General features: G+C 42.8%; 1 protein-coding gene across 4 annotated transcripts in view; it reads right to left on the bottom strand.

Moving 5' to 3' along the window:
• Positions 1-16,355, bottom strand: part of cdh18a (cadherin 18, type 2a) — a 69,225-nt gene that overhangs the window by 13,729 nt on the left and 39,141 nt on the right. For all 4 annotated transcript variants that reach the window (XM_041842119.1, XM_041842121.1, XM_041842118.1 and 1 more), the window contains 2 exons: positions 13,128-13,422; positions 12,594-12,713 (listed from right to left, as the gene is read on the bottom strand). In XM_041842119.1, coding sequence (XP_041698053.1) covers positions 12,594-12,713; positions 13,128-13,422 — 415 coding nt within the window. The remainder of the gene's footprint in view (positions 1-12,593; positions 12,714-13,127; positions 13,423-16,355) is intronic.

The following is a 16,355-nucleotide window of genomic DNA, read 5'->3' as shown; positions in this document are numbered from 1 at the left end:
ATACTGTACATCATACACCTGTACGAGAGGGAGGCCACAGGGAAAACAGTCAGGGCATAGCTCACTCAGTACTGTAAGCAAGATGTCCTTGGTGGAACATCGGCTGGAACAACCATGGCTAAACGGTGGCACACAGGGTCTGACATGCCACAGTTAACTCTGTGTGGTGTCACACGGTGGCGGTTCAGGGGTTAACTGGTTCTCCTGGAACACTCAGGTTTTTGTCAGTTATCGGGATCACATGGGTCACAAAGATTGCAGTAAGACGACTCGTCTCAAAGAAGGTCAATTCCAAAGCTTTTGAGATGGGGTAACATTAGGTGAAAGTACAGTGACATTCAATAAACAAACATAGCCTATGTTCAACCAACGAGCAGGATATGTATCCTCAGAACATTGGGTTTAAAGGAGAATGAGTTTTAGAGCATTTGCGTGAAACGGCTCCACTCCAAAGACTGTATGGATGAAGACTCCTTAGAATTTATTTTATAGTCCTACACATATTGTAGTGGTTTCATCAGTCTGCTTTTTACCTTATGTAACCTCCCTTTTTCTTATACAATGCTCAAAAAAATAAAGGGAACACTAAAATAACACATCCTAGATCTGAATGAATGAAATAATCTTATTAAATACTTTTTTTCTTTACATAGCTGAATGTGCTGACAACAAAATCACACAAAAATTATCAATGGAAATCAAATTTATCAACCCATGGAGGTCTGGATTTGGAGTCACCCTCAAAATTAAAGTGGAAAACCACACTACAGGCTGATCCAACTTTGATGTAATGTCCTTAAAACAAGTCAAAATGAGGCTCAGTAGTGTGTGTGGCCTCCACGTGCCTGTATGACCTCCCTACAACGCCTGGGCATGCTCCTGATGAGGTGGCGGATGGTCTCCTGAGGGATCTCCTCCAGACCTGGACTAAAGCATCCGCCAACTCCTGGACAGTCTGTGGTGCAACGTGGCGTTGGTGGATGGAGCGAGACATGATGTCCCAGATGTGCTCAATTGGATTCAGGTCTGGGGAACGGGCGGGCCAGTCCATAGCATCAATGCCTTCCTCTTGCAGGAACTGCTGACACACTCCAGCCACATGAGGTCTAGCATTGTCTTGCATTAGGAGGAACCCAGGGCCAACCGCACCAGCATATGGTCTCACAAGGGGTCTGAGGATCTCATCTCGGTACCTAATGGCAGTCAGGCTACCTCTGGCGAGCACATGGAGGGCTGTGCGGCCCCCCAAAGAAATGCCACCCCACACCATGACTGACCCACCGCCAAACCGGTCATGCTGGAGGATGTTGCAGGCAGCAGAACGTTCTCCACCGCGTTTCCAGACTCTGTCACGTCTGTCACGTGCTCAGTGTGAACCTACTTTCATCTATGAAGAGCACAGGGCGCCAGTGGCGAATTTGTCAATCTTGGTGTTCTCTGGCAAATGCCAAACGTCCTGCACGGTGTTGGGCTGTAAGCACAACCCCCACCTGTGGACGTCGGGCCCTCATACCACCCTCATGGAGTCTGTTTCTGACCGTTTGAGCAGACACATGCACATTTGTGGCCTGCTGGAGGTCATTTTGCAGAGCTCTGGCAGTGCTCCTCCTGCTCCTCCTTGCACAAAGGCGGAGGTAGCAGTCCTGCTGCTGGGTTGTTGCCCTCCTACGGCCTCCTCCACGTCTCCTGATGTACTGGCCTGTCTCCTGGTAGCGCCACCATGCTCTGGACACTACGCTGACAGACACAGCAAACCTTCTTGCCACAGCTCGCATTGATGTGCCATCCTGGATGAGCTGCACTACCTGAGCCACTTGTGTGGGTTGTAGACTCCGTCTCATGCTACCACTAGAGTGAAAGCACCGCCAGCATTCAAAAGTGACCAAAACATCAGCCAGGAAGCATAGGAACTGAGAAGTGGTCTGTGGTCACCACCTGCAAAACCAGTCCTTTATTGGGGGTGTCTTGCTAATTGCCTATAATTTCCACCTGTTGTCTATTCCATTTGCACAACAGCATGTGAAATGTATTGTCAATCAGTGTTGCTTCCTAAGTGGACAGTTTGATTTCACAGAAGTGTGATTGACTTGGAGTTACATTGTGTTGTTTAAGTGTTCCCTTTATTTTTTTGAGCAGTGTATTTCAAGTGCTTTTAAAACCATGAAGGCACTGAAATACAGCCTCCCAAGGCCGCAGTAACAAAACAAAAAAAGAGAAAACCTGGCCAATGCTGTGGTGTATCTTATTGGCAACAATCCACAGGGTTGCCTTTCAGAAACTAAAATACTCTGCCACTGAATGCACAATAAATGTCTTCCTGTCCTTTAACAAATGAATCCATGTGAGAAAATGAGAGAAAGAAAAAAATGCTAACAGATACCTCAACCCCAGAGAATGTTATAGAGATTGCACCAAACACACTGTGGCCACAAACCACCTGCCTGGACAAGTAAGTTCAGCTGTCAACACACCAAAAGCACAATAATGCTAAAAAGCCTATTAGTGTTCAGCCGGTTAAAGAAGAAAAAAATGCCTGAACATGGAAACACTGAATTTAGCCCGACCAAATTACAGAATTCAGCAAATGGATTATACTTCTCTGTCTCTCTCCATTCTCATTCTGTCAGGGTTAAGGCCTGACCATGGAACCAATTCCTTTAGCTTCCATTCTCATTCTAGGGAAACAATGTAGTGCCACTGTGACAAGGGATAAAAGGCTGTTAGGGCCATGTTGTTGTGTTGCTTGCTTTCCTGTTGACCTTGGCATTCCCCAGTCATTCTCCCTCAGCTCTCAGGACCAGCCAGAGTGGGTGATGTGATGGGATGTCTTTGACTTTGCTCTTGACCCAGGGACTCTCAGAGGTACAGCCAATACTGTAGTCTCTTCTCCTCTCCTTTGAGGCACAGCCAAACTACCGTACAACAGTCCCTTCTCCTCTGGATCCTCTGAAGAGTAGACAATGAATGCTCTGCTCATTTAGCCAAGTCCATCCAGAGTTCAGGCATGTTGCTCATTATACAGTGACAACAACACCAATGACTGATGCAAAGTTGACATTTGCTAATGCATATTCTGGTGTAATCTGATAAAAAATAATATAATATTACGTACAAACTGTCAGAAATTTGCCCATTGTTTCTGTTACAGCATTTCATGAAAGAAAAGTTCAAACATACAGTTTAGCTCAGTATGACTGTATTGTGCTTGGCCAGATGGCTAGCTTCATTGGAGTGGGTGGGTGATGAATGAACTACATCTTTTAAAAGAAGACTGACTGTCAGACTGTTAATATCAATTAAGTCCAAAAGACAGCATGCACTTCCTTCAATTGATCAAAAGTGAATTGTTTTATAATCCCTGCTCACATTAAAATTGATACAGTAGCTTACTGTAGTTATGTTAGTCAGATAAGGGATGGGTTATCATTAAATGCAGAGTCTTATCATAAAATATTCATCTGGGTCTTTTATTTACTCTAGTCATCAATATTTCCTGCCATACTTTTGTTGTCTATTGGAAGATACAGGTACACTGTTCACACTGTTTAAGTATCAAATCCTCTCAGGCCTTTTATTTGAGCACCTAATCAATGTCAGATTGATCATGCTAACAATGGAACGTTTTACAGCCGTATCAGGCTCGATTTGACAGAAGAGATGCTTCATATTTAATGTCCAATTATTGTCCAATTATTGTGTGTGTGTGTGTGATGTAGCTCAGTTGATAGAGCATGGCGTTTGCAACGCTGTGGGTTCGATTCCCACAGGGGGTATGAAAAAAAAAAATTTATGCACTAACTGTAAGTCGCTCTGGTTAAGAGCGTCTGCTAAATGACTAAAAATTTAAAATGTAAAAAATGTGTGTGTGCGTTTATATGTACACACGTGCATATGGGGTTGGGGAGTAACTCACAAAACAACTGTAATCAGTTACATTACCAGCAAGAATATTGTAATCAGATTACAGATACTTAAAAAAAATCAAAAAGTTACTTTACTGATTGCAATTTTGGACAGGTAACTAGTAACTGTAACGGATTACATTTATAAAGTGTTAACCCTCGGAAGGCTGTAACTAGTGACTTTGTGGCCCAAGCCGAGTCCTCAGAGCATGTGCAGACCAGCTGGCTGGAGTGTTTCCCGACATATTCAATCTCTCCCTATACCAGTTTGTTGTCCCCACTTGCTTCTAGATGCCCACCCTTGTTCCTGTACCCAAAAAAGTGAAGATAACTGAACTAAATGACTATCATCCCATAGCACTCACTTCTGTCATCATGAAGTGATTTGAGAGGCTAGTTAAGGATCACATCACCTCCACCTTACCCGACACCCTAGACCCACTACAATTTGCATACCGCCCCAACTGGTCCACGGATGACACAATCGCCATCACACTGCACACTGCCCTATCCCACCTGGACAAGAGGAATACCTATGTAAGAATGCTGTTCATCGATTACAGCTCAGCCTTCAACACCATAGTACCCTCCAAGCTCATCACTAAGCTTGTGGCCCTGGGTCTGAACCCCTTCCTGTGCAACTGGGTCCTGGACTTTATGACGGGCCGACCCCAGGTGGTGAAGGTAGGCAACAAGACCTCCGCCACGCTGAGGCTCTATACGAGGGCCCCACAAGGGTGTGTGCTCAGCCCCCTCCTGTACTCCCGGTTCACCCATGACTGAGTGGCCATGCAGGTCTCCAGCTCAATCATCAAGTTTGCTGATGACACAACAGTGGTAGGCCTGATAACCAACAACGACGAGACAGTTTACAGGGAGGAGGTGAGGGCCCTGGCGGAGTGGTGCCAGGAAAATAACCTCTCCCTCCATGTCAACAAAATGAAGGAGCTGATCGTGGACTTCAGGAGACAGCAGAGAGAGTACGCCCCCATCCACATCGACGGGGCCACAGTGGAGAAGGTGAAAATCTTTGAGTTCAATTGAAAACCTGAAATGTTCCATTCAAACAGACAGCGTGGTGGAGAAAGCATAACAGCACCTCTTCAATCTCAGGAGGCTGAAGAAATGTGGCTTGGCCCCTAAGACCCTTACAAACTTCTACAGATGCACCATTGAGAGCATCCTGATTGGGCTGTATCACAGCCTGGTACATCAATTGCACCATCCGCAACCGCAGGGCTCGCCAGGGGGTGGTGTGGTCAGCCCAATGCATCACCGTGGGCAAACTGCCTGCCCTCCAGGAGTAATACAGCACCCGGTGTCACAGGAAGGCCAACAAGATAAATGACTAAAATGTAAAATGTAAGATCATCAATGACCTCAGCCACCCAACCCATGGCCTGTTCACCCTGCTACCATCTAAAAGGAGGAGACAGTACAGGTGCATCAAAGCTGGGACCAAGAGACTGAGAAACTGCTTCTATCTCCAGGCCATCAGACTTTTAAATAGTCACCACTAGCCGGCCTCCGCCCAGTACCCTGCCCTGAACTTAATCACTGTTACTAGCCGGCTACCACCCGGTACTCTACCCTGCACCTTATAGACTGCTGCCCTATATACATAGTTATTGAACACTGGTCACTTGAATAATGTTTACGTACAGTAAATACTGTATTCTAGTCAAGGCTCATCCTATATAACTACTGCTGTACACACCTTTCCTATTAATATACAGTCCATACTGTCTATACACACCATTATACATATATACAGTGCCTTCAGAAAGTATTCATAGCCCTTGACTTATTCCACATTTTGTTGTGTTACAGCCTGAATTCAACATTTATTTTTTCTCACCCATCTACACACAATACCCCATAAGTGAAACAGACATATCTAATTTACATAAGTATTCACACCCCTGAGTCAATACTTTGTAGAAGCACCTTTGACAGCAATTACAGCTTTCTGGGTAAGTCTCTATGAGCTTTCCACACCTGGATTGTGCAACATTTGCTCATTATTATTTTCTAAGTTCTTCAAGTTCTGTCAAATTGCTTGATGATCATTGCTAGATAACCATTTTCAGGTCTTGCCATAGATTCTCAAGTAGATTTCATTCAAAACTGTAACTAGGCCACTCATTCACTGTCTTCTTGGTAAGCAACTAGATTTGGCCTTGTGTTTTAGGTTATTGTCCTGCAGAAAGGTGAATTCATCTCCCAGTGTCTGGTAGAAAGCAGACTGAACCATGTTTTCCTCTAGGATTTTGCATGTGCTTAGCTCCATTACGTTTCTTTTTTATACTTAAAAGCTCCCCAGTCCTTAATTATTACAAGCATATCATGTTAAACACTAATATTGTCCATGCAACTTATTATGTGACTTGTTAAGCAAATCTTTACTCCTGAACTTATTTAGGCTTGCCATAACAAAGGGGTTGAATATTTATTGACTCACAACATTTCAGCTTTTAATTTTTAATAAATGTGTAAACATTTTAAAAAACATAATTCCACTTTTACATTATGAGGTATTGTGTTTAGGCCAGTGACAAAAAAATAATAAATTTTAAATTCAGGCTGTAACACAACAACATTTGGAAAAAGTGAAGGGGTGTGAATACTTTCTGAAGGCACTGAATATATTTTTATTCCGGACTCTGACATTGCTCGTTCTAATGTTTCTTAATTTAATTCATTTTATTTTTGGGATTTGTGTGTATTGTTTTTTATTGTTAGGTACACTGCTCTGTTGGCGCTAGAAACATAAGCATTTCGCTACACCTGCAATAAAATCTGCTAAATATGTGTACGTGACCAATTCAATTGTATTTGATTTGAAAGTAACCTACACAACCCTGCATGTGTGTGTGCATGTGTGCCTTTAGGGCGTTCACGTGCATGCGCGTGTGTGATTGATGATCATTGGTCAGGAGCTGAACACCTCACTTCCTGATCACAGACACATGACTGTAGTGTAGAGGCAGCTCTGATTCTGATCTGTAACTGGTCTGACTCTGGGTTGACTGTGGGCTGAGTGACTAGGTCTCCTGGGCCAGTCTGCTGATGGGGCCCCAATGAGTTGCTGGAGAGAGACAGGAACAGCTGGCATTGCCATGGCCATGGCCCAGGATCAGGATGCACTGCAGCTGGAACAGTCACAACCCAGCCAGGCTACTTCAAAGCTCTGCCTTAAACCAAATCAGGACCACTCACACAAGTAGCCGAGCAGCGCAACATGGACCTTTATCAAACAGACAGTATAATAACAGATCTGGACACCCTACAGTTAAACATAGCCAGGGTTCAGCTACGCCTTTAATCAGGACCACTTTCTCAAGTAGCCGAGCAGTGCAACATGGACATCAATGAAACATACTGTTGATATGATAAAATGACAAAACTAGACCTATTATAATGGTAATGCCGTTGCTTGGTTGCATTCATGACATGTGGTCGATGTGTGTCAATAGCACTTGAGCAAATGTGACCAGAACATGGCTAGGACCACCATCTTGAGTATTGACAGATGGTAAATACTACACTGTCACAATAGTCTTACTGCCAGATTCACTCTGCTTTCTTGAAACACATTGACATACTGTTCAAGTAAAGACATCCACTTATCTCCATCTTTACACTTTGTTCTCTTTAACTATATATACTGAACAAAAATATAAACGCAACATGTAAAGTGTTGGTCCCAGAAATGTTCCATACATACAAAAACCTTATTTCTCTGAAATGTTGTGCACATATTTGTTTACATCCCTGTTAGTGAGCATTTCTCCTTTGCCAAGATAATACATCCATCTGACAGGTGTGGCATATCAAGAAGCTGATTAAACAGCATGATCATTACACAGGTGCACCTTGTGCTGGGGACAATAAAAGGCCACTCTAAAATGTGCAGTTTTGTCACACAACACAATCCCACAGATGTCTCAAGTTTTGAGGGAGCATGCAATTGGCATGCTGACTGCAGGAATGTCCACCAGAGCTGTTGACAGAGAACTGAATTTCTCTACCATAAGCCGCCTCCAACGTCGTTTTAGAGAATTTGTCTGTACGTCCAACCGGCCTCACAACCGCAGACCACTTGCAACCATGCCAGCCCAGGACCTCCACATCCGGCTTCTTCACCTGCAGGATCGTCTGAGACCAGTAACCAGGACAGTTGATGAAACAACTGAAGAATTTCTGCACAAACTGTCAGAAACCGTCTCAGGGAAGCTCATATGCGTGCGCGTCGTCCTCACCAGGGTCTTGACATGACTGCAGTTTGGCGTCGTAACTGACATCAGTGGGCAAAGGCTCACCTTCAATGGCCACTGGCACACTAGAGAAGTGTGCAATTCACGGATGAATCCCAGTTTCAACTGCCAGCATGTATGGCGTCATGTGGGCGAGCGGTTTTCTGATGTCAACGTTGTGAACAGAGTGCCCCATGGTGGCGGTGGGGTTATGGTATGGGCAGGCATAAGCTACGGACAACAAACACAATTGCATTTTATCGATGGCAATTTGAATGCACAGAGATACCGTGACGAGATCCTGAGGCCCATTGACGTGCCATTAATCCGCTGCCATCACCTCATGTTTCAGCATGATAATACACAGTCCCATGTCGCAAGGATCTGTGCACAATTCCTGGAAGCCGAAAATGTCCAAGTTCTTCCATGGCCTGCATACTCACCAGACATGTCACCCATTGAGCATGGTTGGGATGCTCTGGATTTACGTGTACGACAGCATGTTCCAGTTCCAGACAATATCCAGCAACTTAGCATAGCTATTAAAGAGAAGTGGGGCAACATTCCACAGGCCACAATCAACAACCTGATCAACTCTATGCAAAGGAGATCTGTCACGCTGCATGAGGCAAATGGTGGTCACGCCAGATACTGACTGGTTTTCTGATACACGCCCATACCTTTAATTAGTAATTTTTTTTCAATTGACTGATTTCCTCATATTAACTGTAACTCAGTAAAAGCTTTCAAATTGTTGCATGTTGAGTTTATATTTTTGTTCAGTGTATATACTGTATATCTCTGTCAAACGCACACACACACACATGCACGCACAGACACACACCACAGCCACAAACATTTAGCAATTTTTAAACTAACTCTATTGATATTGAGTGGAATCCTTTGAAAAGCATCCTCACAGAAGATGTATTTTGCTTGGGTGGATGTTTTTAACAATTCTTCAAGGCTTTTTTAATTTCTCTTAGGTCTTCAAAGCAAAGAACAAGATGTCTGAGAGCCTTTTTACAATGAGACGAAGGGGGATTAAGAATGCTAGACTACAGAACAGTCGGCAGGTACAGTGGGGAAAAAAAGTATTTAGTCAGCCACCAATTGTGCAAGTTCTCCCACTTAAAAAGATGAGAGAGGCCTGTAATTTTCATCATAGGTACACGTCAACTATGACAGACAAATTGAGGAAGAAAATCCAGAAAATCACATTGTAGGATTTTAAATGAATTTATTTGCAAATTATGGTGGAAAATAAGTATTTGGTCACCTACAAACAAGCAACATTTCTGGCTCTCACAGACCTGTAACTTCTTCTTTAAGAGGCTCCTCTTTCCACTCGTTACCTGTATTAATGGCACCTGTTTGAACTTGTTATCAGTATAAAAAGACACCTGTCCACAACCTCAAACAGTCACACTCCAAACTCCACTATGGCCAAGACCAAAGAGCTGTCAAAGGACACCAGAAACAAAATTGTAGACCTGCACCAGGCTGGGAAGACTGAATCTGCAATAGGTAAGCAGCTTGGTTTGAAGAAATCAACTGTAGGAGCAATTATTAGGAAATGGAAGACATACAAGACCACTGATAATCTCCCTCGATCTGGGGCTCCACGCAAGATCTCACCCCTTGGGGTCAAAATGATCACAAGAACGGTGAGCAAAATCCCAGAACCACACGGGGGACCTAGTGAATGACCTGCAGAGAGCTGGGACCAAAGTAACAAAGCCTACCATCAGTAACACTACGCCGCCAGGGACTCAAATCCTGCAGTGCCAGACGTGTCCCCCTGCTTAAGCCAGTACATGTCCAGGCCCGTCTGAAGTTTGCTATGATCCAGAAGAGGATTGGGAGAATGTCATATGGTCAGATGGTCAGATGAAACCAAAATATAACTTTTGGTAAAAAACTCAACTCGTCGTGTTTGGAGGACAAAGAATGCTGAGTTGCATCCAAAGAACACCATACCTACTGTGAAGCATGGGGGTGGAAACATCATGCTTTGGGGCTGTTTTTCTGTAAAGGGACCAGGACGACAGATCCGTGTAAAGGAAAGAATGAATGGGGCCATGTATCGTGACATTTTGAGTGAAAACGTCCTTCCATCAGCAAGGGCATTGAAGATGAAACGTGGCTGGGTCTTTCAGCATGACAATGATCCCAAACACACCGTCCGGGCAACGAAGGAGTGGCTTCGTAAAAAGCATTTCAAGGTCCTGTAGTGGCCTAGCCAGTCTCCAGATCTCAACCCCATAGAAAATCTTTGGAGGGAGTTGAAAGTCCGTGTTGCCCAGCGACAGCCCCAAAACATCACTGCTCTAGAGGAGATCTGCATGGAGGAATGGGCCAAAATACCAGCAACAGTGTGTGAAAACCTTGTGAAGACTTACAGAAAACGTTTGACCTGTGTCATTGCCAACAAAGGGTATATAACAAAGTATTGAGAAACTTTTGTTATTGACCAAATACTTATTTTCCACCATAATTTGCAAATAAATTCATTAATAATCCTACAATGTGATTTTCTGGAATTTTTTTCTCATTTTGTCTGTCATAGTTGACGTGTACCTATGATGAAAATGACAGGCCTCTCGCATCTTTTTAAGTGGGAGAACATGCACAATTGGTGGCTGACTAAATACTTTTTCCCCCCACTGTATCCCTTTGATACTTGATACCTTTTCGATAAATGGAATCCGCAGTTGGGGGAAACAGAGCTACTGGCTGCCTCACCACCGTTGTTATTGTTTTTGTTGCCGAGAGGAGTCGCGCATTATGGTAAAAAGCATTGCTGTACATATTGTGCTCTTCTATCACGCGTGCAATGATCTCAGAGGGGAAAAAACGTGTTTGTTGTTTGCAGTAACTTCTTAGTTGTTGTAATATCGCAAACGAACATGGCTGTTTCACCATTAATTTCAATTACTAAAGCCATTGTCAAAGCTTAGAAGGCATGAATCATGGTATGGATACACAGGCATATTGCATATAATAACCAAGGCCAGGAGGTTTTTGCTGACTATGTGACCAGGTAAAACTATGTGGCCTGCAGGGCAAAGTAGTTCAAATTTTCCACTCTCTCTTCATCATTTCTGTAACTTGACTTCTCAAATTCAAATTATTTGTAATTGTTATTAGTCCTACCTATTTAAGTCAGTTAATGTCATTTATGTCTTCCTTAGGTGAAATACTCCCTGACACCATGTAACACTGATGCCGAATTAATAACCTCTTGAACGTTACTGCAAAATGTAGATTTCCACCTATATAGACATACCCAAGATAATTTATATTTTCATGAGATGGCCATAAACAATAACTAGTATTGCTGCATAGTTCTAGAAAGGTCTGGAACTCACCTTTTTGGTAAAAATAGTTATAAATTTCTGAGGTGTACTTACTTTTGAAGACACAAGCTCAAGTACATTGTTAAATATTTAAAATCATATATCATTATTTTCCTATTCAACAAAAGTGGGGGAATAGGGTTTGAAATGACTGAAATTATTTCTAAATACAGTAACAATCAAATTATAAATGACTTGCTATAAGATTTCACCTTTCTTATAACTGTAAAATAAATATGATCATAGTACAAATTTGGCCCCATTTCATATAACTGATGACAGAGCATTTTCTGCCAAGCCTCCTCTGAGAGATGCAGAGACGCCATTAGAATGTCTGCAGACTTGTTACAACTTCAGCTTTACGCACTAAGTGATTTCGTTCCTCAATGACCAAGAGAACATGTTTTGGTTAAAATTTTACGAAAGTATTTATTATTTTTTCATGTTGAGATCTCTAAATCCGGCTGAGAATATCACAGTGAGATAAACCCACGATTGCTGAAGTCGCCAGACTGCCACCTTTAAAATGCCGTGTCCCAGGCTGGGCTTAGTTGCTCAGAGGGAGATGAAATCGATTCTTTGTCTGGATAGGCCAGAAAATGTGACACGTCACACCCTAGGTAAATGTTGGGTGTGAAACCTGACACTTCAAGTCAGGTACGCTGACAGAGTGATAGCAGAAAGCAGATGGGTGGGGCTTTCTGGCACTATAAGGCACTGGACCCTGTGACGTTCACATAGCACTTTGTACACTAAAATATCGTCATTAAGGATTCTGTGAAGACAGAGGCATGCTGTTGCTGTTCCCTCGACTGTGTCATTTATTTTGACCAATTCAAACCCGCAGCCATCTCTAAAAGTAGACACAATTTGAGCTATTGGCTCTGTAATCAGCAGTGTCGTTAAACATCATAATGAGGCACTTTGATCCTATTTCACAGCTTAACAGCCTGAATTCAACTATCAACACCCAATAAAACACAATAGAACAAAGCTAATTTATCACTTGGCAGAAACAATTCACACATGCAGCGTTATATTGCAGTAAATGTTAAGTAAAAGGCTGGTTAGCTCACCGGTTTTAGGATCCACAGAGAAGTAAGGCTGTCCCTGCAGTATGCTATACACAATCTTGGCACTGTTCCCATAGGTGGGGTCGTCTGCATCTGTGGCTGTGACCTGAAACACTGATGTGCCTGCATGGAAGGAAAGGTTGTATCAGTACTGCATTTCCACACAAAACCCATACAACTAAAGTACAATGTGCCATGACTACAGTACAAACTACATTTACATACTGTGGCACAACTCACTATATTGTCAAGGTTTTCTTATTGTAAAACTACATGAAAAAAAGACCACAGAGTGTTTTGTATCGCATAAAGTGAGGCCACTCCCAATTGATCAAAATCATGTATCGGGACCGTCAAAATCCATTTACAGAGTTGTGCATCAATGCCTGACTGCCTCTGTGATGCAGCAGGGATCTGCAACAATACTGATGACTCAGCCAATGGTGTGACTGGTCTCACAATCAGGGTACAAAGCTGGCTGCCTCCAGTCAGGTGCACCCAGCGAATTAAAAGTATGTTCTCAGTATTCGACCTTACCAACGTCGGCCATCTCGGGAACAGCAGCAGCAAATGGGCCATCTGGAAACATGGGCGCGTTGTCGTTGACATCCTGGACCTTGATAATGAATTCAGACTCTGGCTCTAGAGATCTGTTGGTGTAACGATCGATGGCCTGGGCATGTAAGACATACTGGCCCTTCTTCTCCCGGTCCAGGCTCTTGGTGGCATGGATGTCCCCTGTGACCTCATCGATGACAAATATTGTACCAGCCTCCTCTCCAGACAGCAGGTATCTGACTGAGCCATCTCCTTTGTCTGAGTTGGAGTGCAGCTGGAAAGGAATATATGTTACAATACTCATGTGAACATAGAAAATAATACACAGGTATAGTCACCTCACCATCAGGGTTGAGGTATTTTCTAGCATAGTCAGTTTAGAGAAGGAACTAAAATTGTCCATGAGGATTTCAAATGGAAGTGACTCAACCATCCCTTAAAGGAGGTTTGCCACAGGGGAATGTTACAGAATGTCAGTGAAGGCCTACAAGTAGCCTGGGACCTGACTGTTTCTGCATTGAACAACACAGTAAAAGGAAACTTCTGATAGCTATCACTGCATACCATTTCAGTGTTTTTTCTGTTTGTAGTGTAGACATGACTAATTCATACACATATGTTATGGGGAATTCCCTGCTATACCATAGATTGGAGAACCTTAACAATGCATACACTAGTAAACAAACCATGCATCACTATTGTCTGACATCTCACATGCAGTCTACATTATTCAAAGACAATCCACACTCATCAATTATTTGGCACTAGGATAATATATATATATATACACAGTGGGGGGAAAAAGTATTTAGTCAGCCATCAATTGTACAAGTTCTCCCACTTAAAAAGATGAGAGAGGCCTGTAATTTTCATCATAGGTACACGTCAACTATGACAGACAAATTGAGCATTTTTTTCTCCAGAAAATCACATTGTAGGATTTTTAATGAATTTATTTGCAAATGATGGTGGAAAATAAGTATTTGGTCACCTACAAACAAGCAAGATTTCTGGCTCTCACAGACCTGTAACTTCTTCTTTGAGAGGCTCCTCTGTCCTCCACTCGTTACCTGTATTAATGGCACCTGTTTGAACTTGTTATCAGTATAAAAGACACCTGTCCACAACCTCAAACAGTCACACTCCAAACTCCACTATGGCCAAGACCAAAGAGCTGTCAAAGGACACCAGAAACAAAATTGTAGACCTGCACCAGGCTGGGAAGACTGAATCTGCAATAGGTAAGCAGCTTGGTTTGAAGAAATCAACTGTGGGAGCAATTATTAGGAAATGGAAGACATACAAGACCACTGATAATCTCCCTTGATCTGGGGCTCCACGCAAGATCTCACCCCGTGGGGTCAAAATGATCACAAGAACGGTGAGCAAAAATCCCAGAACCACACGGGGGACCTAGTGAATGACCTGCAGAGAGCTGGGACCAAAGTAACAAAGCCTACCATCAGTAACACACTACGCCGCCAGGGACTCAAATCCTGCAGTGCAGATGTGTCCCCCTGCTTAAGCCAGTACATGTCCAGGCCCGTCTGAAGTTTGCTAGAGTGCATTTGGATGATCCAGAAGAGGATTGGGAGAATGTCATATGGTCAGATGAAACCAAAATAGAACTTTTGGTAAAACTCAACTCGTCGTGTTTGGAGGACAAAGAATGCTGAGTTGCATCCAAAGAACACCATACCTACTGTGAAGCATGGGGGTGGAAACATCATGCTTTGGGTCTGTTTTTCTGTAAAGGGACCAGGACGACTGATCCGTGTAAAGGAAAGAATGAATGGGGCCATGTATCGTGAGATTTTGAGTGAAAACCTCCTTCCATCAGCAAGGGCATTGAAGATTAAACGTGGCTGGGTCTTTCAGCATGACAATGATCCCAAACACACCGCCCGGGCAACGAAGGAGTGGCTTCGTAAGAAGCATTTCAAGGTCCTGGAGTGGCCTAGCCAGTCTCCAGATCTCAACCCCATAAAACATCTTTGGAGGGAGTTGAAAGTCCGTGTTGCCCAGCGACAGCCCCAAAACATCACTGCTCTAGAGGAGATCTGCATGGAGGAATGGGCCAAAATACCAGCAACAGTGTGTGAAAACCTTGTGAAGACTTACAGAAAACGTTTGACCTGTGTCATTGCCAACAAAGGGTATATAACAAAGTATTGAGAAACTTTTGTTATTGACCAAATACTTATTTTCCACCATAATTTGCAAATAAATTCATTAATAATCCTACAATGTGATTTTCTGGAAAAACATTTCTCATTTTGTCTGTCATAGTTGACGTGTACCTATGATGAAAATTACAGGCCTCTCTCATCTTTTTAAGTGGGAGAACTTGCACAATTGGTGGCTGACTAAATACTTTTTTTCCCCACTGTGTATAATATATATATATATATATATATATATATATATATATATATATATATATATATATATATATATATATATATAAACATACACAGTGCTATGAAAAAGTATTTGCCCCCTTTCTAATTTTCTATACTTTTGCATATTTGTGATACTGAATGTTATCAGATCTTCAACCAAAACCTAATATCAGATAAAGGGAACATAAGTGAACAAATAACACAACAATTACATATTTATTTCATAAACAAAGTTATGCAACACCCAATTCCCCTGTGTGAAAAAAAGTAATTGCCCCCTTACACTCAATAACTGGTTGTGCTACCTTTAGCTGCAATGACTCCAACCAAATGCTTCCTGTAGTTGTTGATCAGTTTCTCACGTCGCTGTGGAGGAATTTTTGCCCACTCTTCCATGCAGAACTGCTTTAACTCAGTGACGTGTGTGTTTTCAAACACGAACTGCTCATTTCAAGTCCTGCCACAACATCTCAATTGGGATTAGGTCTGGACTTTGACTAGGCCATTCCAAAACTTCCAATTTGTTGCTTTTTAGCAATTTTCATGTAGACTTGATTGGATATATTGAAGAAACATCTCAAGACATCAGTCAGGAAGTTAAAGCTTGGTCGCAAATGGGTCTTCCAAATGGACAATGACCCCAAGCATACTTCCAAAGTTGTGGCAAAATGGCTTAAGGACAACAAAGTCAAGGTATTGGAGTGGCCATCACAAAGCCCTGACCTCAATCCTATAGAACATTTGTGGGCAGATTTGAAAAGGAGGCCTACAAACCTGACTCAGTTACACCAGCTCTGTCAGGAGG

Source organism: Coregonus clupeaformis, chromosome 21 (genome assembly GCF_020615455.1).
Source record: "Coregonus clupeaformis isolate EN_2021a chromosome 21, ASM2061545v1, whole genome shotgun sequence".
Lineage (NCBI taxonomy): Eukaryota > Metazoa > Chordata > Actinopteri > Salmoniformes > Salmonidae > Coregonus > Coregonus clupeaformis.
The sequence above is the reverse complement of the archived record's forward strand: the minus strand, read 5'-3'. Positions and strand labels throughout refer to the sequence as shown.